Source organism: Aedes aegypti, chromosome 1, assembly GCF_002204515.2.
Source record: "Aedes aegypti strain LVP_AGWG chromosome 1, AaegL5.0 Primary Assembly, whole genome shotgun sequence".
NCBI lineage: Eukaryota > Metazoa > Arthropoda > Insecta > Diptera > Culicidae > Aedes > Aedes aegypti.
The window spans coordinates 167,727,051-167,748,760 of NC_035107.1; the positions used below are offsets into that span (position 1 = coordinate 167,727,051).

Genomic DNA, 21,710 nt, shown 5'->3' on the forward strand with positions numbered 1-21,710 from the left:
CGACCACCTTTTTAACGGTTGATTCAAAAATATGGCAGGTGGCCAATCCGCCACCCGCAGCGCTCGAATCGTTTTTGTTCGCGTTTGACGTTTACACACTAACGCCATCTGTTGGGCCGTCGGCCAAACACACCGATTTTAGCATTGGGCGTACATGTCCTCGTGACTATGATTTTGATCGCGATTTGTTCTAAGTGTTACGTCTGTTTGTCTGTGCCTTATCCGTTCCAACCGCAGGCTACTAACTGACATCGCTACCATTTCAGCACCTCTTTTATTCAGTGTCTAGAGGGTGCCGGTGCCATTAGTAGACTACCTAAGGGTTCATTCATTTATTTCATAACGCCGAAAATGACCTCTTTCGACACCCACCCACCCCCTCGTAACTCTTTTTGTATGAAAATTCCACAAATTTTGTATGATCCGTAAAATCTTGAGGACACTTACCCACCCCCTTTAGCGTTATGACATTTGTGAATGAGCCCTAAGCTATAAAAAATCATAACAAAATAACGAAAAGCCTTAACAGAGATCTTTTGGCCTCAACAGAAAGATTTCAACCTCCACTATATGAGAAAAATATAAAAAGAGTGATAGAACTAATTTTTAAAAATAAAATCGCTTGAGCCGCTATTGGTACACGTGTTCCAGTAGTTGCGCTAGTGCTCCAGTAGTAGACGTTCGGGAATGATACAAGGAATTTTAAACAAAATGATAAATTTTTACATAGGTTCAACATTTTTCCCTCGGAACAGTAACTAATATCTTTCGAATGAAGCATAAAGATCATCTCTGGGGCTTTTCTTCATTTTTATACATCCATTTTAAAAACTGCTTCCATCCGTTGATCCACTACTCTACTGGAACACGACGGCAACTACAGTCGAATTTCGTTCGTTGCACTACGTTTAATTGCACTTCGTTTTAATTGGGCTCCCGTTAAGTAATAGAAATATTAGTAGTAGAACGCTAATGGCGTTGTTGTCACAAAACTGTTTTTAATTATTATTACCTTAAATTGTGGTTTTTCATTGTTTGTTCAATTCTAAATCGTTGTTTTGGTTCTTAAAATTAATCTGACACTTTGAGGCCCGGTACTCACGCTGTCAATTCGTAGCAAACTAGATGTTGGTAACACGAACAGCAGCGACATTAGCATTCTTAGGTTAATGCTTCTACTCGTTAAGTGCGCTATAGGCCTATTCACATGACGTCTCAAATCAGCTGATCGGGAAGCACTTTGACAGTTCTTCTATGAAAATGACAGGCCCGTGTTAGCACCGGTCCTCCACCGATGTAAACAAATGCATAGACGGATCTGTCACATGAAAAGGCCTATAGGCCTTTTCACATGACGTTCCAAATCAGCTGATCAGGAAGCTCTTTGACAGTTCTTCTATGGAAATGACAGCCTAGTGTTAGCACCGGTCCTCCACCGATGTAAACAAATGCATAGACGGACCTGTCACATGAAAAGGCCTATAGTGGTTTTCACGCCTAATGGTATGGGTACCCTAGTGTAGATGTAGTTGTGAACCTTAGAGGAAAACAATATGCACTCAGTCTCGAAAAACATGCAGAAAACGGGTTTAAATTTTTCAAATTGGGTAATATTTCCATATGCATTTTGGTGAGTCTGGAAAGCGTGCACATGTGCAAGTTTCTTTGAGGAAAACAAAAACAAACTGTGTATGACGAGCGTATGCTAGTCTACGTGTGTTCAAATGTCACTAAACTCTATAGCCCACCTAAAACGAAGGCAAGCGTCACTTTCTGACATAAAACCGCAATTTGTCAATGTTGGTAGCCCTGAATTTCTATTGTAATCGGTGTTTTGACAGCTCAAATCTTAGCCCGATTAGTGAAAGTCTTTCACTAATCGGGCCACGGGTTTAGTGCAACGAACGAAAGTTGACTGTACTGGTGCAATGGAGCAATTTTTTTTGCATAAACTTAATTATTTATATGATTTTTTGATAAAATTAAAAGCTGAAATTTGGCATATCGACTAAACTAGAGACGATCTATCTACCAAAAATAGTCCATGTCGTTTTAATCGAAAACATAGTCCAGTCTACTGGTACATTACAACCATTGGTACCGGCACCCTATATTACAATTCATGGTGATTTCTCGCACAAATTGTGATCTCGCTTTAAAAGCCATAAGAAACCGAGCGTGCACCTCGTTGTTTTTACGCAAATTAATGGACCAAGATTGAAAGAGGAGGATCTTCTATTTATCGTAGCATTGTTAAATAACTTGTAAATCCATTCGTTTGCTCAGTAACAACAAGCTAACACTTGAATACCAAAGGGTGAGATCATAAATTAAGCGAGATTTTAGCATTTGGCATACATGTCCGCGAGACTATGATTTTGATCGCAATCTGTTCTAAATGTTACGTCTGTTTGTCTATGGTTTTTTCTCATTTACATATTTCATAACGCGGAAATAGGCATTTTGACACCCACCCACCCCCTTGTAAAACTTTTTGTATGATTACAGTCAACTTTCGTTCGTTGCACTAAACCCGTGGCCCGATTAGTGAAAGACTTTCACTAATCGGGCTAAGATTTGAGCTGTCAAAACACCGATTACAATAGAAATTCGGGGCTACCAACATTGACAAATTGCGGTTTATGTCAGAAAGTGACGCTTGCCTTCGATTTAGGTGGGCTATATGGCCCACTTAACGGGATCCCAATTAAAACGAAGTGCAATTAAACGTAGTGCAACGAACGAAATTCGACTGTATTAATATTTTTGAATGCGCCGTAACATCTTCAAGACGCCGACCCATCCCCTTCAGCGTCATGAAATTTGTATATGAGCCCTTTAAGGAATTCAAAACATGTTAAAATGGAAATTATTTTCAAACTGTTTAAACCGTATGAAAGTTACTTTTATTGATTTGAAAAATTAACCGAGATATGTTTTAACAGAAATCTAGATTTGCAGGCAACACTGAAAACAGATATTTTCTATATATCTTGATAAACCAGAAGTACCAACTGTTGCAAATACGATTGTCGATTTGACTTCAATCGAGCGAGAGCTAAAAGGCAGCCTGGCAACCGTCAAGAAGCAGAATCTGACAGTATAAAGACATAAGCGGAATATAAGAACCGAACGGCACTGTTGAACAGAAGTAAAGTGCGTGTAAAATCAAATCTAGAGGCTTCCGAAAAGTCTCAAGATTATCGAAATATCTGCGGATGCTTGGACTAAATTAGCTAAACCGCATTTGTCGGTTCGCAAATTTGCGTGGTCCGTGAAATTGTGATTTTTTTCTGCTTCATCAGGGCGATACAGTTCGCGACTTTGCGATATAAGATCGGCGGTGAGAGCGTATGCGAGAGACTTTGTGCGTGTGTTGTGTTTGGTTAATAGTGTAAGTTCCTTTGAAGAACGAAACCAATCACCTTCGAAGCGTCATCAGTGTTAGTGCGATTTCAAAATGATGGAGGAAAACTTTCCCCGGCGAAGAAAGAAAACTGCGTTGCAATCAGTGTTGCCAAAATGAAGCTTAATTATTGTCAAACGATTATTCCGTTATTTTATTTATCATGCCTGTGTTGTTGGTTATAACAACAATTAGTGTAATTTATGTATCAAAAGGCCCACGCTTTTGGTTTTACTTTACATAAGGTCAAGGAATATAATAATGAAACACTAAAAGTTTATAATCTGATTTGCGTATAATTAATCAATACTATTGCATACTATATAGCAAATTCCAAGGAATTAAAGAAATTCTTAAAATCAAGCAGTTTATTATGAAAACGTCAATATGTCCTATTGAGAATACATAGCCGAAATACTAAATCAATGGAAATATAAAATTGATAACGTAACCCTAGTTAACTAAAATAGTGTTACAACGCTATTTGATCAATAACCTTGTGGTCTCCTAAGGCACTATTTTCCTTTTATTACATAGAATTCTGATTCAAAATATCTAATCAGGAATTTGTACAAGGAGAACTCCGACAATATTTCATGGTGTTATTTCCTTCAGAGGTTTTCCCAACCTGACTCAAGAAGGCCTTTGAAGAACCTACAAATGAATTCCTGAAGAAATCTTCCGAGTAAAACCTGAAGGAAACATACGGCAATACTAAAATGAGTTTTCTAGTGATATTTCTGGAAAAAAAATATTGCAAACATGCTTCCAGTAATGCTAGCAGTAAAACTTGTTGTAATGTCACGAGTAATGCTCACCGTAATTTAAAAAAAATGGGACCATGCTTTATAGAAATGTTTGGTTGGATTCTCTGAAAAATTGATATGGAATTATTTATCTCCAGCTACCTGTATGAATGATTCCTATGCGGTCAATTTTAGATTCCTGTTTGGTTTGTTTTAATTCCTGTTCGGTTTCTTTTTTCAAGCATGAGGTCTCTAAGGTTTTTATTTTAAAACACCCAGTCGCTCTTGGATATATCCTCCGGGTACCACACCTATTTCAACTCCATCAATTCATGTCGCGCTATGATTTTGCAATCCCAGTACAACTTCATATAATTAAGGACGAAGAAAGACGTTGAACTCGGTATCATTGGTTCATCTCCGTTATATGTCATAGAATGATTATCAATCAACGATACCTATACATTATTAGACAATAGATTTGCTACTTTCACGAAAGTTTGGTAGACTAGTTCTCAGTTATTAATGGACCGATGTGAATGACATTTTCACATCACGTCAGACATAACTTGAACTTCATCATATATTTTTGATCATATTTTAATCATTATTTCTTCTTTTTGTCGTAACGTCCCGACTGGGAAGTCGAGAAGATTTTCAATCCAAGAAGATCATCGACCAGTGGGATTTGAACCCACGATCCTCAGTTGGATCTAGCTGAATGCTGCGCGTTTGCCACCCGGTCTATCTGGGCCTACTAGAGCCGAAATACTAGAGCCTTACACAAAACCTGTCTTCAGTTCATCTTATCTAAGTCAACAACTATGCTGAAGATACCATTAAGCTATTTCTTAATTTTTGTTTTGAGTTACGTCAGATAAAGCAATTCGTTAATATCAAAGCCAAAATAAAGACCTTCATGTTCCTTGCAGTTGCTCAAAATTCCGTAGCGCTTAAAATGATAGATTAAAATCTAGAATGCTGTGAAAAGTGTACTGCGATCTGTCAAATTTAGGTACCAATTGCAGTACCAAAGGACCAAATGTAGTACTAGAAGGGGTATCAATGAGCCCGGTTACTATGTCTTTATTACGTCGTTCCACATTTGGAGAAAAATTAGACCCTTCTACAATTAGCGATTCCTATTAAAATTTGTCTAAACAAATCTCTTGAGTCGAATCGTAATTGCTTTTGAACTCAAAATCACTCAAAAACATATGACATTCAAGTTATGTCTGAGAAACTGTGACAAACTTATTGAAATGTGGCCATAAATAATTCAGATCTATTAACCCGAGTTGACCAGTTTATTTGGAAAATCGAAAAAATTGCATTTTTTTCATTAAAGTAAGTCATCACGCAGAATTCTATTACAATCATTTTCTATTGTTCCATATGTAATTATAATGCATTACAGCATAGCTACATTTAGTCAAGTATTCATTTATGATTCATGATTAGAAACAATTATAATTCCAAATATTTTTTACCTAAACAGATAATCATTTGGCAACACTGATTTTATACCTTTTGGCAACGAGAGCAGCTTCGGGCTCGATAGACAGATGAAAGTTTTCTCCAGAATAATGTGAAAATATAGTCCAACAGCATCCAAATTTGCATCAATATTTGCAAAATTAACGTACCGTTGAGATCCATATACATATTTTTGTGAGACAAGTAAGTGCAGTGAACAAACAGGATAGTTTATTGTTTGTGGGGAATCGACCTGAAAGAAAAGGAAAAAAAAAACAAAATTTTGGTGTGGTTGCTCCTGCTGAACAGAAAGAAGAGGAGCGAATCTCAAAGAGGAACAAGTTCTCATTCGTCCTGCTGGTTTGAAATTTGCCTGGTGCGGCTAGAGGTACACATTCGAGAAAAGTGTGAAAGGTCGATGTTCTGATCGAAATCGAAGAAAGAATAGAATATAGCCAAAATCTTTCAGCTGAGGCAACTCCTAGGTAACGTGTGACTAACTAGAGGAAAGCAGACTTTTGGCACTTCGTACCAGAACCATCCATCATTGACAAAATGACGGAAGAAGCTTACCCAAAAACCCTGTATGTGGGTAACCTGGATCAGTCCGTGACGGAGGATCTGCTGTGCGCATTGTTTGGACAAATGGGAGCCGTAAAAAGCTGTAAAATCATAAGGGAAGCCAGCAGCGATCCTTACGCATTCATCGAATATGCAATCATCAGTCGGCTCAAACGGCGCTTGCTGCGATGAACAAGCGGTTGTTCCTGAAAAAGGAGATCAAAGTAAACTGGGCCACTAGTCCAGGGAACCAGCCTAAAACGGATACCAGCCAGCATCATCACATCTTCGTGGGTGATTTGAGTCCGGAAATTGAAACCGAAACCTTGCGAGAAGCCTTTGCTCCATTTGGCGAGATATCAAATTGTCGAATCGTTCGGGATCCACAAACACTGAAATCTAGGGGCTACGCGTTTGTGTCGTTTGTGAAGAAAGCTGAAGCGGAAAATGCGATTCAAATGATGAACGGTCAATGGTTGGGATCGAGGAGCATCAGGACAAATTGGTCCACTAGAAAGCCACCTGCACCGCGGGAAAATATCAAAGGTTAGTTATTTCCTGATTATACAGTCGAAACCAGTATTAAGAACAGATATTTGGAAAAATTTATTTTATACGTTCAATTATATATAACTCGATATTGAAGGGACCATAGAGTTAGGGAGGTATCGAGTTACAGAACACAAATCCAGTGCAAATGCGTTCGAAAGAATACCTCGATGAGCCATGAAAATCAACTTTTACTATTGTTCTCCAACTCGATATCGGAATACGAAATATCGACTAAGGAAGAGTCGACTATAGCACAAACATTTTTTGTAAAATAATTCTTCTGGATCTACGTCTCAACTGGACTAGAGCGTAACAAAACACAAACAAAACATCATCATATATAGAGTGACAAAAGTATGGCATGAAACAAAAAATCTTCCCAAGTCAACTTTTGAATTTCATTCTTTAGGAAATGCAAAGATTATTTGATTTAAATAGGGAGTCGATGCCGGTTATGGACCCTTTGCATATTATGGACCCCCTACAGAAAATTAACTCTCAAAGCAATCTTAGTCCTTTAAAAATCAACCGGGGGAACTTCGTTTGCATTGTTAGGTAGCTGTTTTATTCAAAATATTTAGTCTGAAGTGCATGAATTCTGTTATCTGAAAAAAATTGTAAGGTAACGCGGGGCAAGTAGGTAAATGGGGTAAGTGAAAATAATTAGTACATTTTACTAAACATGTGAATTAACGTTTTTATCTCATACGTATACCTTTGGGGTCATTCAAAAAATTACGATAAGTAAGATATTCCGGAGATTTTGAACCATTTTTACACAATAGAACGAAAGATTGTGAACATGTCAACTTTGTCTCCGTTACAAGTTGGCGGCGTGCAATCTTATTTTAATATTTTCAGTGGAAAAAGTTGCGGAGAATAATTTTCTGTACCATGTCTAAGTTGCCCCTCTGACAGTTTCAAACTGAAACCCCTGAGGTGTTTTTGTCGACTAAGCGAACGTCAAACATGATCAAAAGTGTCAAGGTTCATTTATGGACCCAATTTTTAAATTAAAGTTGAAATATGATATAGTCGTTATTTGAGCGTGAAAAATTGCTAAAGTAGTTGCAGTAACATGCTCTTTCGTATTATTAAATAAAAACAAGATTTCGTTAAACATTTCAGGACCCTATTTTCTAATCAAGTGGGACAAGTGAAAAGTTTCGTGTGGCTTTTTTCAATATGGCATCGAAAGACACGTTATTAAAGGCACCCTCAATATCCAAGAAAACACCCAAGCAAGATTGCTTCTGAGCGAATGCTTTCTCGATATCGTATACAACTTTGTGTAAAAGAGTCACAGTGGACTTTCCAGATTGGTAAGCATGTTGATTCACATGAAGCAAGAGGCAGGTTTGCCAAATAAACATCACGGATGTGATGATCGATAATGCGTTCCAGACATCTCAGAAGAAAAGAGGTCAGACTGATTGGTCTAAAACTCTTCGCTTCTTCATACGATGAACGTCCTCCTTTCGGGATAAACTTTACAGTAATATAAGGCCAGGATCTGGGAATATATCCGGTAGCAAACCTGCTTACAAGTAGCTTTTTTCAAAACATGTTTGATAAACTCAAATCACTTCTGGAGCAGCACAGGATAAATCTTATCCGCTCCTGGAGATTTGAAAGGATCAAAACTATTAAGTGCCCATTGAATCGATTCAATAGTTACAATACTGCGAGCCGGGGCCAGAGAGTCGTAACTACATGAAAAGACATTTGTTTCATCCGTAGATGCTATGTCCACACATCCGGGGAAGTGTGTATTGAATAAACATTCTAAAACTTCTTCATCAGAAGAAGTAAAGTCACCATGAAGTAAGCGAATTTCGTTCACTTGGAAATCCTTAGATTTTGCAAGGATTTTGTTTTTTCTGTTGGTACTAAAAGATGAGGAGGTTTTGTGCCCATTTGAGATAGAGCTGAGGTGCTCAACTCAAACGGGCTTTTCCCTGCTCCAAATAAAGGATTTTGTTCAGCCGACTGACTTCACTCAAACTGGAAACATTTGTACAAAGGTTTTTCCAGCCGGATCGTTCAGCAGAACGACGAGCCAGCTGAACGGCGTCTGTTCCAACTCTTTCTACATTGTTTCCTGAGTCTAGTCAGATCGGAATTCCACCATGGGGTCCCTCTTGTAGTCTTCACAGACTGCAGAGGACATGCTTCTTCAAAAGCTTCCATAATGTAGGATGTTGTAGTATCAACGGCATCATCCAAACCTCTTGGGTTTTCAATGGACGGAGAATATCCATGAAATTTGGTCGCAACCAATTCAGTGTAAAGTTCCCAGTTTGTTGACCGAGGATTCCTAAAACGCAAAGTCTGCGCAGTTACGTTTGAATGGTCAAAGAAGATGTAGCGATGATCAGATAATGATTCCTTATCTGATACATGCCAATTCGTCAACTCGTGACTGATTCTATTTGAGAAGAGCGTTATGTCTAACACTTCTTCTCTATTAGATACTATGAAGGTTGGGCGAATGCCTATGTTAAGTAATCCAAGATCTGTATTACTTAAGTATTCCATCAGACTGAAGCCTCTCAAATTAATATCTAAGCTGCCCCAGATGATGTGATGAGCATTGGCATCACTGCCCGCAATCAGCGGAAGGCCTTTTGTTACGCAGTGTATGACAACTCGTCATCCGTTGGGGATGGTTCACCATGTGGTAAATATACCGAACAATAGACGTATTTCCTGTTGAGGTCACCAACAGAAACATCGATTGTGACAGCACATACATCTCTGGTAGTTAACTCAGAAATGATTGTAGAATCGTTGCTTTATTAACGAGCACGCATGCATGGGATATGGAGCGCGAGTTTGCCATTTCAAGTTTGCTGAAAGTAGCAACAACTGGGTCCACAAGGTTACCTAGATAGAAGTTCCCTCTACGAAAGTAGGGTTCTTGAACTAGCGCTACTTGGGCTGCACCATTTTGCATGAGTCTGCAAAGATTGATATGAGCTAACCTAACCGTAGCCACTATCCAAACTAGGCAGGATTGAGCTTTTTGCAATCTCAACACGAAAAAACCAGCAGCGAAAAAAAAACAGATCGGTATCTATTGAAAGTCGCCAAGGGCAAAAAAGCACAGAATACACTGTGTAAAACGCATAATGCGAAACGATATAGGTGATAATTTAAATTAAATAGCAACATATTCATAAATCCCACCCTTATTTAGCCTCAGGCTAGAGACTGAAGAAGAGCAGCCGATTATCTCGGAGAAACACAATGTCTCTTGCGCCATTGCTCCGGGTAGCACAGGAAGGGCACAATACTGCAGAGGGCGCCCTGGTATTCCACAGGCCCTGTTAGCGGTTAGGTTTTATTTAGACCCCCCTAACTTTTCATTCCTAGGCACATAATTAGCATTTCCAGGTGGGTCCATAACAGGCACGTCGGCAGTGTGCCGTATAACAAGAGAATCAAATGGAGGGTCCATAATAGGCATGAGGACAACAGTTTTCCAAATCAGTATTTCACGGGATAAGACAGCGTTCATTTATTACGTAACGCTGAAATTGGAAATGTTTGACCCCCTCCCCCCTCCGTAACGACTTCTCCGAATAGAACTCCCATACACACTTTATTACCAAACTTCCATGAAATCACCGATCTCTATATGCATCTTTATTGGATTTTCTACACCACTGTTCTAAAGGTTTAATACAGTTTGTCTGCAGAAAACACAAGTCTCGAAAACTTATTCAAATAGTCTCAAGTCAGAAAAGTGAACAAACTTACTTTATCGATCCTACGTGTTTCGCAGACGAAATTCCACACGTTCCGCTCTTACCCAACTAGATTTTTCACTTTTAGAACATTTAATTCCGGAATTACAAAACGGCGTAAGTAAGAATTTCAACTTTCGCACCCAACCGGTACTTTCACCGCTCCGTTATATGAAGAGACGCAGTGACTTAACCACAAATCAAGACAAAACACTACTTGAGCCAATTTACACTGGTACAAAAACGTCGAAAGTAACTAAATGAAACGGCTTAACATTTTGTTATATATTTTTTGTGGGAAATAATAGAAACTACCTAGTTTTTAAACGCGAGCTGATTGTTTGCAAAATTAAAGCGATGTACACGGCGAAAAAATGTTAAAAAGGGTATTCATTTTAAAACAGTTTTAGAAGGCAGGTTGTAGAAGAATTATACCCTCCCCTTGGTTATGCGACCTTGCCGCGATGGGAGGCCACAATCCATTAGCCCATTAGATGGACACCAAAGGCGTAACCTGTAGTGGTGGTATCACATTTTGGCATTTTGCTTAAAACCGTGTCATAATTTATATGGCATGGACGCACTAATATTTCGGTTGTGATCCAACGGACGTTCTGCTTCGTTGATAGCATTGATGCCCATTTCAAATAATTAATCTATTCGAAGTGGACATTAATACTATTCGCGACGATCAGTTTGCCTTTTGCTAACCAGAATGATCCGTAGCCATTCTTACTATTAGCTAGCTCGATACATCGTTATCATATACGACGTAGGGAATATAACTCTGAGGAAAATGACTAGTAGATTCACTGAGTAGAAATAAGTGGCGACAATCTTTGTTTAAAATGGTTACCATATTACATTACCATAACAAGCAATACCTCTTTTGTAGCAATGGTATAAACAATCTAATTCCAGCTTCATTTTCGCAAAATTTACAAGTAGAAAGTAAGCGTTGTGAAGCATTGCATTTGCCACCGAAAAGTGAATCTTGTGTGAGACTGTAACAGAAGCCTAAGGTCACTTTACTCTTAAATATTCACTATAATAATGACTATTGAGAGTAAGACGCTGAGACCGATCATTAGGGTACACTTGCTAGTTTCGAGAAATTGTTGAACAGACAAGGAAAGTGACTTTTTTTAAGGATATATGAACGTAATGACCAATAAATACTTTTAACAACAAAAAACAAATTAACTAGAACTACTACTATATAGCCAATTTTGTTAAGACTTGACGACAATTGACATACAGGTCGGACTCGATTATCCGGAGACTCGATCATCCGGGGACTCGATTATCCGGAATTTTAGACTCGATTATCCGGAATTTATTTTTTGATGTTCTTGTTTTTCAATTTTTATGCATAAATCTGAGATAATTTGGTATTGAAATATACAATATAAATGGTTTTGCAATTTTGAACGTATTTAAGAAAAGGGGGGTTTGAAAAAGTGGTTTTTTATGTATGTTGGTCAAAAAAATTGTTTTTCTTGTAAAGACCACTACCGTTCCTCCTTCCCCTTGGTTATGCGACCTTGCCGCGATGGGAGGGCATAATCCATTAGCCCATATGATGGAAACCAAATGCGTAACCTATAGTGGTGGTATCACATTTTGGCACTTTTTGCTTAAAGCCGCGTCATAATTCATATGGCATAGACGCAATAATATCTCGGATGTGATCCAACGGAAATTCTGCGTCATTGATAGAATTGATGCCCATTTCAAATAATTAATCTATTCGAAGTGGACATTAATACTATTGGTGACGTTCAGTTTGCCTTTTGCTAATCAGAATGATCCGTAGCCACTCTTACTATTAGCTAGCTAGACACATCGTTTTCATATACGTTATATTTCGTTATCATATACGACGTAGGGAATACTTAGGAAACTAGTAGATTCACTGAGTAGAAACAAGCGGCGGCAATCTTATTTTATTATGGTTTTTTACATTGCCATAAAAAGAAATACCTCTTTTGTAACAACGGTATAAATAATCTAATTCCAGCTTCATTTTCGCGAAATTTTCAAGTAGAAAGTAGGCGTTGTGAAGCATTGCATTTTCCACCGAAAAGTGAATCTTGTAGGAGACTGAGAAGCCTAAGGTCACTTTACTCTTAAATATTCACTATAATAATGACTATTGAGAGTAAGACGCTGAGATCGATCATTAGGGTACACTTGCTAGTTTCGAAAAATTGTTGAACAGACAAGGAAAGTGACATTTTTCTTTAAGGATATATGAACGTAATGACCAATAAATACTTTTAACAACAAAAAATGAAATTAACTAGAACTACTACTAAACAGCCTAATTTTGTTAAGACTTGACGACAATTGACATTTAAATGACGTAAAAAGTTATAGTGACGACTTCCTTCGGAAGGGAAGTAAAGCCGTTGGTCCCGAGATGAACTAGCTCAGGGCTAAAAATCTCGTTAATAAAGTCAAACCAACCAACCAGAATAGCACTTGAATGACAAATTATTCAAAACCATTTCGACTAGACAGTATTAGTAAAGACACTACTACACTACTATTTCAAACAAATTCTGATGGAGCTGCTGATTTACACAATGCTTCCTTTTCACAGAAGCAAGGGAATATGGGTACTTTTCAAAAACTACTACGTCCGTCTGAGTATTTGTCCTGGTAGAGGGGAAAATTTTGTTTCTTAGTGATTCGATTATCCGGAGGATTCGATTATCCGGAGTGAAAAAAAAAAACATACTCCGGATATTCGAGTCCGACCTGTATAAGATTCTAATCTTACGTAAAAGACAGCAATAATCAAAATAGCACTTAAATGACAAATTATTCAAAACCATTTCGACTAGACAGTATTAGTGATGACACTACTACACTACTATTTCAAACAAATTCTGAAGGAGCTGCTGATTTTAGCAATGCTTCCTTTTCTCAGAAGCAAAAAAAAATTTATTTATTTGTCACTGTCTCGAATTTTGTAATTCCACAGACTGTTTCTTAATCTAAATCCTTAATCCTATTCTTAAAAACATACTTAGACACATTAAAATCGAACAAAGCACTGACACTATTAAACAGACGAAGGCACTTGGACAGCGGGTTGTTAAATCCATAAGAAGTTCTATGCCGCCTGAGTAGCATGTCTCGTGGCGATTGGGTGCGTAGAATGGAACATTGTCAAGAAGCGATGGACAATCTAGGTTCTTCTTTAATAGGTCAAATACGAATAGTCGTTGTAAATTGTTGCGTCCGGAAGCGAGCGTCTCAATATCTATAAGTCTACAGCGGGCTGTGTATTCTGGTAGGTTCACGGGATCTGACCATGGCAGTTGACGAAGAGCATACCGAATATAACTTCGCTGGACTAATATGGGTATTTTTCAAAAACTAGCACGTCACAATACGAAATAAAAAACAGTGTTCACGTGGACACCATAGTCTAGTCCGTCTGAGTATTGGTCCTGGTAGAGGGGAAACATGGCAAAAGCCAGACCGAGGGTTCAGCTATGACAAGTTAAGCTGTCAGGCAGCTCCAACTGAATACCATACAAAAAAAAGTTTTAGGTGGCAGGTTGTAGAAGAATTATTCTTCCTAATTATTTTTTTCAAAACCGTATGAAAGTTACTTACGTCGATTTGAAAAAGTAATCGAGAAGTATTCAAAAGCTTTTATAGTTTTTTAGTCCAGATTTTTATTCTGGATTTTTGTAAGTCCATCGCATTATGAGTCGGTATCAAATTTTCGAAAATTGCATCATTAGATTGTTTGTAGTTGTTGTGGGTTCATCAGATGTGCTGATTTCGGTATGGCCATTCCAGAACTTTTCCCAATGGTCTATGCTGGGCTAAGATCACTTATCAGCGCAACAATATCAAACAGCAAGAAATTTTCTCATAAGTTTATTTCTGGACTTTAAGGGGTACCACAAAAATTGACCCTGGAAGGGCCTTTCTATTGCGGGTTCTCCAAGGGGTCATAGTTGACCACAAGCACTTATTAGTGGGTATCAATCTTCTTGAAATTATTCAATGAGCTTATGTCTAATCTACAAGAGGTATCAGATATGTGATTTTCTTCAAAAATCTTAGTAAAATTCCGATTTAGATTCCTGGATTCAAATCAGAAGTTCCTCTAACGTTAGCTTTTTTTTCGTTCTACGGTACAGTAATGGGCCCTTCTTCACAAACAAAAAAATATACTCAAACTAAAACCTTTTCACTTTAATTCACATTCAATAAACCTAGTTTTTAAATCCTCATGAATACCACACACATCTCTTACAATTTCTCTAGCTATTTCGTACTCAAAAAATCGCATACGTTTTCCCTTCGCCTTAAACGTATTCGAGAATGCCAGTATCGCCCAATATTATGTGCCTGTAATCGATATTATTTTCAGTATCGCCTATTACTTTTACGCCGTGTTTACATTCTGGATGTCTAGAAAGATTAGCGATCTGGGCGAAACTGACAAAATGTACCATCAGTGCACCAGATTCCGCTCATCTAAGGGAAGCTATGTGTTCAAATATTTATTATAAAATAACAACAACATGGTCGGGTGTGATTTATGCGATAATTGGGCTCACTTCGACTGTGCCGGAGTGTCCGATTCTATTGCGGATCCGGAAAGAAGCTGGAAATGCGAAGTCTGCCTGGCCCAACTTCACGCCCAGCAGTTATCGCGTAAATCCAAATCAACAAGTTCGTCAAACCGAAGCGGAAACTCTCAACGTCAACGTTTGCAACTTCAGCTGCTAGAAGAAGAACGGAAGCTGCGTCTGAAGCACCAAGAAGAAGAAGATGCTGCAAGGAAGAAAGCTGCTGAAGAAGAAGAGCTGGTGCGTAAAAAGCGAATGGAAGAGGAACAACGATACTTAAAGGAAAAGTTCGAGCTCTTGATGGCAGAAACGGATGGTAGCATGGACGGTTCGAGCAGTACAAGTCGGAAGAGCGATCCTAACAGTAGGACTAGTAGTCAGAAGGTAAGAGATTGGCTGAGCCGGGAACGGAACGCAAATCAGCTTTCCGGAGGTGCCCTTCCTAATCCGACCACATCTGGTGTCCAAGGATCGATTGTTCCTGAGTCTGCTGATAAGAGTGCACCACGGAAGGTAGTCGCAGTAGACTTTCCACCCGAATTGACCAAACCCACTACAGCAGCTTCGAAAGGCGGAGCCCATAACGTTGGGGCAGGGCAAGTGCCGCCGAGTTCTTCCACCCCTCAGTTTTCTCGAGAGCATGTCAGTCCATCAGAAGCTCTGGGGCAACGTACATCGATTTCGCGTATTCCAATGGATATATCGGAGTTTGTTCCGGCAAGAAACAGAGCAGCCAATCCGATGACTTACGAAGAACAGGAGATTAATGCCCACTCTACCAGTGCCAACTTTAGAGACGCAGTAGATCCTCAGAGGTTGGCATATGAACAAACAAAATACGAATTTTCCAGCTCAATCGTACTATAACACTGGACATCCGTCCAAGCAACGAGGATTCGTACTGGATACGGTTGACAACACAACGGTCGGTCCAACACCAACGCAGATCGCAGCACGCCAAGTAATGTCGAGAGACCTCCCGATGTTTTCCGGAGATCCTGAGGACTGGCCAATGTTCTTCAGTGCATTCCAGAATTCAACAGTGGCATGTGGATACTCCGATGCGGAAAATTTGGCAAGGCTGCAACGTTGCCTCGACGGCACGGCTATGGCGGCGGTCAAAAGTCGCCTTCTGCTACCAGCCTCAGTCCCTTACATTATCAGCACATTACAAAGGCTATTCGGGAGGCCAGAAATATTGATTCATTCTCTCCTAAACAAGCTACGAGATGTCCCTTCACCTAAGGCAGAAAATCTCCGATCCGTGATTGAATTCGGATTAGCTGTTCAAGATCTTGTGGATCACATGCAACTTGCTAGGCTAAACGAACACCTTTGTAATCCGATGTTGCTGCACGAACTAGTTGAAAAACTACCAGCGATCTATAAGATGCAATGGTCGGCTTACAAGCGAGCGAATCAGATTGTGAATCTGGCAACTTTCGGCAACTTCATGTCGGACTTGGTGAACACTGCATCCAACGTAACATTACCAGACCTTTCGGTCTCATCATCAAAGTCGACAAAGCCAACGAGTCAGCGCCATAACTCGAAACTGTTCGTACACACTGAAGAAGCGCCACAGGATGAACCAGAGATGCACCAAACACTAGAAGACAACAAGAAAAGATGTTCGTACTGCTCCAGCATAGATCACGAAATTCATCGTTGTATGCGGTTCAAGGATTTGAACGTTGACACACGATGGAAGGTAATGCGAAAGAACGGTTTGTCAGAATCTGTTTAATACCGCATCGAAGGTGGCCTTGCCGATCTGGGAAAGAATGTGGCGTCAACGGATGTCGCTTACGTCATCACGCTCTTCTACACCTTTTGGATGACGATATCCCTAAAGATCACATTGAAGCAGGTCCTAGCGTCTCGAGAAATAACCAAATAGTTCACCATAACGTGCATCACGTTCTGCCGACTGTTCTATTTCGTTATCTGCCAGTCTTGATAGAGGGTTCGAATGGGAAGTCAGTCCATACGTTTGCATTTTTAGATGATGGTTCGTCCTCGACCCTTATGGAGGAGGGAATAGCTAACAAACTCGGAGTAGATGGCCCATCTGATCCGCTTTGGCTCAGCTGGACAAGCAATGTTAGTCGAGAGGAGAAAGGCTCGAAACGTGTATCAGTAATGATTTCTGGACGTGAGATGGGGAATCGCTTCCAGCTGAACGATGTCCGAACTGTTCAAAGTCTTCGTCTCCCACAGCAGACGTTACAATACGATGTTCTGAAAGACGCATATCCTCATCTTCGAGGATTGCCAGTACAGAGCTACTCAAAGGCGGTCCCTGGGATCATCATCGGAATGGAACACGCACGGCTGCTGACTACCCTGAAAGTTAGAGAGGGCAGTTGTGATGATCTAGTAGCAGCAAAAACGAGATTAGGCTGGTGTGTATATGGCAAACAGTCCTGTTGCGATGTAATGTAGGACATCTGAATCATCATTCCATTCTCTCAAATCGGGAACTCCACGAGCAAATGAAAGGGTTCTTGCAATCGAAGAAGCAGCTATAACAGTGAAGCTGGAATCAGATGACGATAGACGAGCGAAGCAAATTATGGAGAGTACTGCACAAAGAATAGGTAGAGCGTTTGAGACAGGACTTCTATGGAAGCACGAGGAAGTTTGCTTCCCAGACAGTTACAAGATGGCGGAGAAACGGTTAATACAACTGGAAAAGCGACTTTCTAAAAACCCAGAACTCAGGGAAAAGGTTGATGCTCAAATTGCAGAATATGAACAGAAAGGCTATGCGCATCGACTGACCGACGAGGAAAAACAATCATCCGACTACAAACGAGTTTGGTACTTGCCCCTAAATGTGGTCCAAAATCCCAAAAAACCGGAAAAGATTCGTTTGATCTGGGACGCAGCGGCACGATCTGGCGGAGTCTCGTTCAATGACATGCTACTTAAAGGGCCTGATCTCTGGTAGGCTGTTCTCGTCAGGTTCAGACAAAGGAACATCGCCATCTGTGGAGACATAAGGGAGATGTTCCACCAGATAGCCATACGGGATCTCGACAAACAAGCTCAACGATTTCTCTGGAGAAGATCATCCGATTGCTCACCAGAATGTTTCGTGATGGACGTGGCAACGTTCGGAGCAACTTGTTCTCCAAGCTCTGCCCAATTTATTAAGAACAAGAATGCCGAAGAGTTTGCAGAACAGTACCCAGCCGCAGCAAATGCCATAATTAAGAGTCACTATGTCGATGACTACCTGGATAGCGTCGATACAGTCGAGGAGGCAGTTCAACTTTGGAATGACGTGCGGTACGTTCACGCACAAGGAGGATTTGAGATGCGAAATCTTATCAGCAATTCCTCTGAGGTAATGCAACACGTGGGAGAGACCGGTAATACAACAGTCAAGTCTATGAATCTGGATGAAACGCAGGATAATGAACGAGTCCTCGGAATGGTATGGAAACCAAAACTAGACGTGTTCACTTTCGATACAACATTAAGACCTGGAATTGTGGAATTGATTAAGCGGCATGCTGGTCTAACAAAACGTCAAGTGCTGAGTACCGTGATGTCCTTTTTTGACCCGCTTGGATTGATCGCACATTTTGTGATACAAGGAAAAGTCCTAATGCAAGATATCTGGCGATCAGGAACCGAATGGGATGAGCCGATAGCAGACAGCTTGCATGATAAATGGATCAAATGGAGCCAACACATGAAGGAAATGGCAGCCGTTCGAGTACCTCGATGTTTCTTCAGTGGTGCAGACCATATAGCAATGAAGGGCATGCAAATTCACGTTTTTGTCGACGCTAGTCCAGAAGCATACGCATGCGTAGCGTATTTGAGAATCGTCGATAATGGAGTCCCACGTTGCGCCCTGCTGGCTGCGAAGTCTAAAGTGGCCCCTCTGAAACCGGTCTCCATTCCTAGGCTTGAATTACAAGCGGCGCTGATCGGGAGTCGTTTAGCAGATACCTTCTGTGGCTATTTAAGTATTCCCGTTAAGCAACGATTCTTCTGGCTCGACTCAACGACAGTACTAGCTTGGTTACGCTCAGACAGTCGCCGCTACCATCCATTTGTGGCCTTTCGAGTTGGAGAGATCTTAAGCCTCACAGCAGTGAACGAGTGGCGACATCTACCATCCAAGTTCAACGTAGCCGATGATGCTACGAAATGGGGATCTGGGCCAAGCTTCAACCCGGAATGTCGGTGGTACAGCGGACCGTCATTCTTAAGTAAACCGGAGGAATACTGGCCGGTGCTTGTCGACCACAAAGTACCTGTAACCGAAGAGCTACGCATCGTTCACCTCCAGCATCACAAAGTTAGTCAACCATTGATTGATGCCGCCCGCTTTTCTAAGTGGCAAAAGATTCTTCGTACAGCTGCATACGTATTGAGAGCAATCAAGATGTTCAAACGACAACAAATATCTTCGTGGATTCCAGCGAGGAATATCGTAACGCAGAGAACTTATTGTGGCGTCAGGTACAAATGCAGAGCTACCCGGAAGAATATGAAACATTGTACATAATAGGGAACACCCGGATCAACCAAAGCAGCTCAACAAGTCAAGCAGCCTGGTACCACAATCACCGTATCTGGATGGTGAAGGAGTTATTAGAATGGATAGCCGGATTAAAGCTGCCCCCAATACTACCTTCAATATGACCCACCCTATCATTTTGGCGAAGAATCATCGTATAACGTATCTCTTTGTTGATAGCTTTCACTCTTAAATTCCTGCACGGAAACAGTGAAACAGTATTGAACGAGGTACGGCAACGATTCTCCATCCCAAAGTTACGAGGCCTGGTGAAGCGTGTGTCCAGGGACTGTCAAAGGTGTCGTATACATAAAACAACCCCCCAACCTCCTAAAATGGCCCCTCTGCCGACGGAAAGATTATCATCGTTCATCCGTCCGTTTACAAACACCGGTGGCGACTACTTTGGTCCAATAACAGTGAAACAGGGCCGCAATAACGTGAAACGGTGGGTGGTGCTGTTCACCTGCCTTTCCGTAAGGGCAGTCCACCTGGAAATCGCACATAGCCTTACCTCTCAGTCTTGTGTGATGGCCATTCGTAGATTTGTTGCTCGCAGGGGCGCGCCTGAGACTATTTGGTCGGACAATGGCACTAATTTCGTTGGGGCTAACAATATTCTGAAAGAGCAACTTCTGAAAATCAATGAGTCCTGTGCAGCGACATTCACCAATGCCAGAACTAGCTGGCGTTTTAATCCTCCTTACGCTCCTCACATGGGCGGTGCGTGGGAGCGGTTAGTGAGGTCGGTCAAAACGGCTATGATCACCATCAACGAGCATATTCATCGCCCAAGCGATGAGGTATTGGAGACTGTAATACTGGAAGCGGAAGCAATAGTAAACTCCCGACTGTTAACCTACGTACCATTAGATTCTTCCAGTGACGAAGCACTAACACCCAATCATTTCCTTTTATATGGCACCCAGGGTGTCAATCAACCTCCAATACCTTTGAAAGATACTCACGCACCTCTCAGAGAGAGCTGGAATATGGCTAAGAACATTGTAGATGAGTTTTTGGAGGAGATGGATACGCGAGTATCTTCCAGAGTTGACAAGACGGACCAAGTGGTATCAACCTGTGAAGCCACTTGAAGTTGGGGACTTAGTCATAATTATCGACGAAGCCAAGCGTAACGGTTGGACCAGAGGAAAGATCTTGGATGTTAAAACAGGGAAGGATGGTCAGGTACGTGAAGCTACGGTGCTGACATCAAACGGGGTGCAGACACGTGCCGCTGTGAACCTAGCATTACTGGATGTGGGGCAGACATCAGAATACAAATCTGGTGATCTCGGAGCTACACGGGAGGGGGATTGTCGTCGGACCCACTGTGCGACCGATTCTGGGTAGTGTGAGTACCGAGATCTGGCAAACTGACGTCTATCGTCTGTCAGCGACGTATGAATAGGAGCATAGCCATATGTCATATGGAGCATAGATCGTTCAAAACGTGTTATGAGCTAGGAAGGTATTTGGACAACTAAAGTGAATTCTATTATAAATTATACTACAAGTGGCAAATTAGAGTTTGGGGAGCATTTCTCGGCCGACAGGTTTGACAATAAGCTAAAATGTAATTATACTACAACTAAATGTAACATATTTAGCAGTTGGAGCGATACACAGCTAGCTATACGGATTACTGGACTAAACCTGATCCGACTAGTACGTAATTGGAACTGTGAGTAGATCTGAAATTACATAAGGCCTCATGTTGCGTACACTTTAAGTGTTGCGCCGCACCTGATGTCTACAGCACTTATTGAACGCTGACCTGTCGTTTCAAGTACTTTGCGCCTGCGGAACTGACGTACGTGTGACGGTTAACGATGACATGGGAGAAATGTCAGAGATGACAACAAGGATATACAAGGATTGGCAAATCTACAGATCGGGCGTGAACACATTATAGTTAGTCACAGTTAGCCTTTTTTTCGTTGTTCTATAAAGTTATTGTTTCTATAATTCTATAAAGTTATTTGTTATACTAGTTTCTATTTATGCTTACACTAATTTGTATCGGTATCTAAAGAGAAGTGGTTAGCAAACTAGGAAATCTGTTCCAGTCGCCTG

General features: G+C 40.7%; 1 protein-coding gene across 1 annotated transcript in view; it reads left to right on the forward strand.

Moving 5' to 3' along the window:
* Positions 1 to 3,038: 3,038 nt before the first annotated feature.
* LOC5568274 (nucleolysin TIAR) overlaps positions 3,039 to 21,710 on the forward strand; it is a 34,940-nt gene continuing 16,268 nt past the window's right edge. The window contains 3 exon segments of the mRNA XM_021853208.1: positions 3,039 to 3,394; positions 5,651 to 6,340; positions 6,343 to 6,735. Coding sequence (XP_021708900.1) covers positions 6,184 to 6,340; positions 6,343 to 6,735 — 550 coding nt within the window. The 5' untranslated portion in view covers positions 3,039 to 3,394; positions 5,651 to 6,183.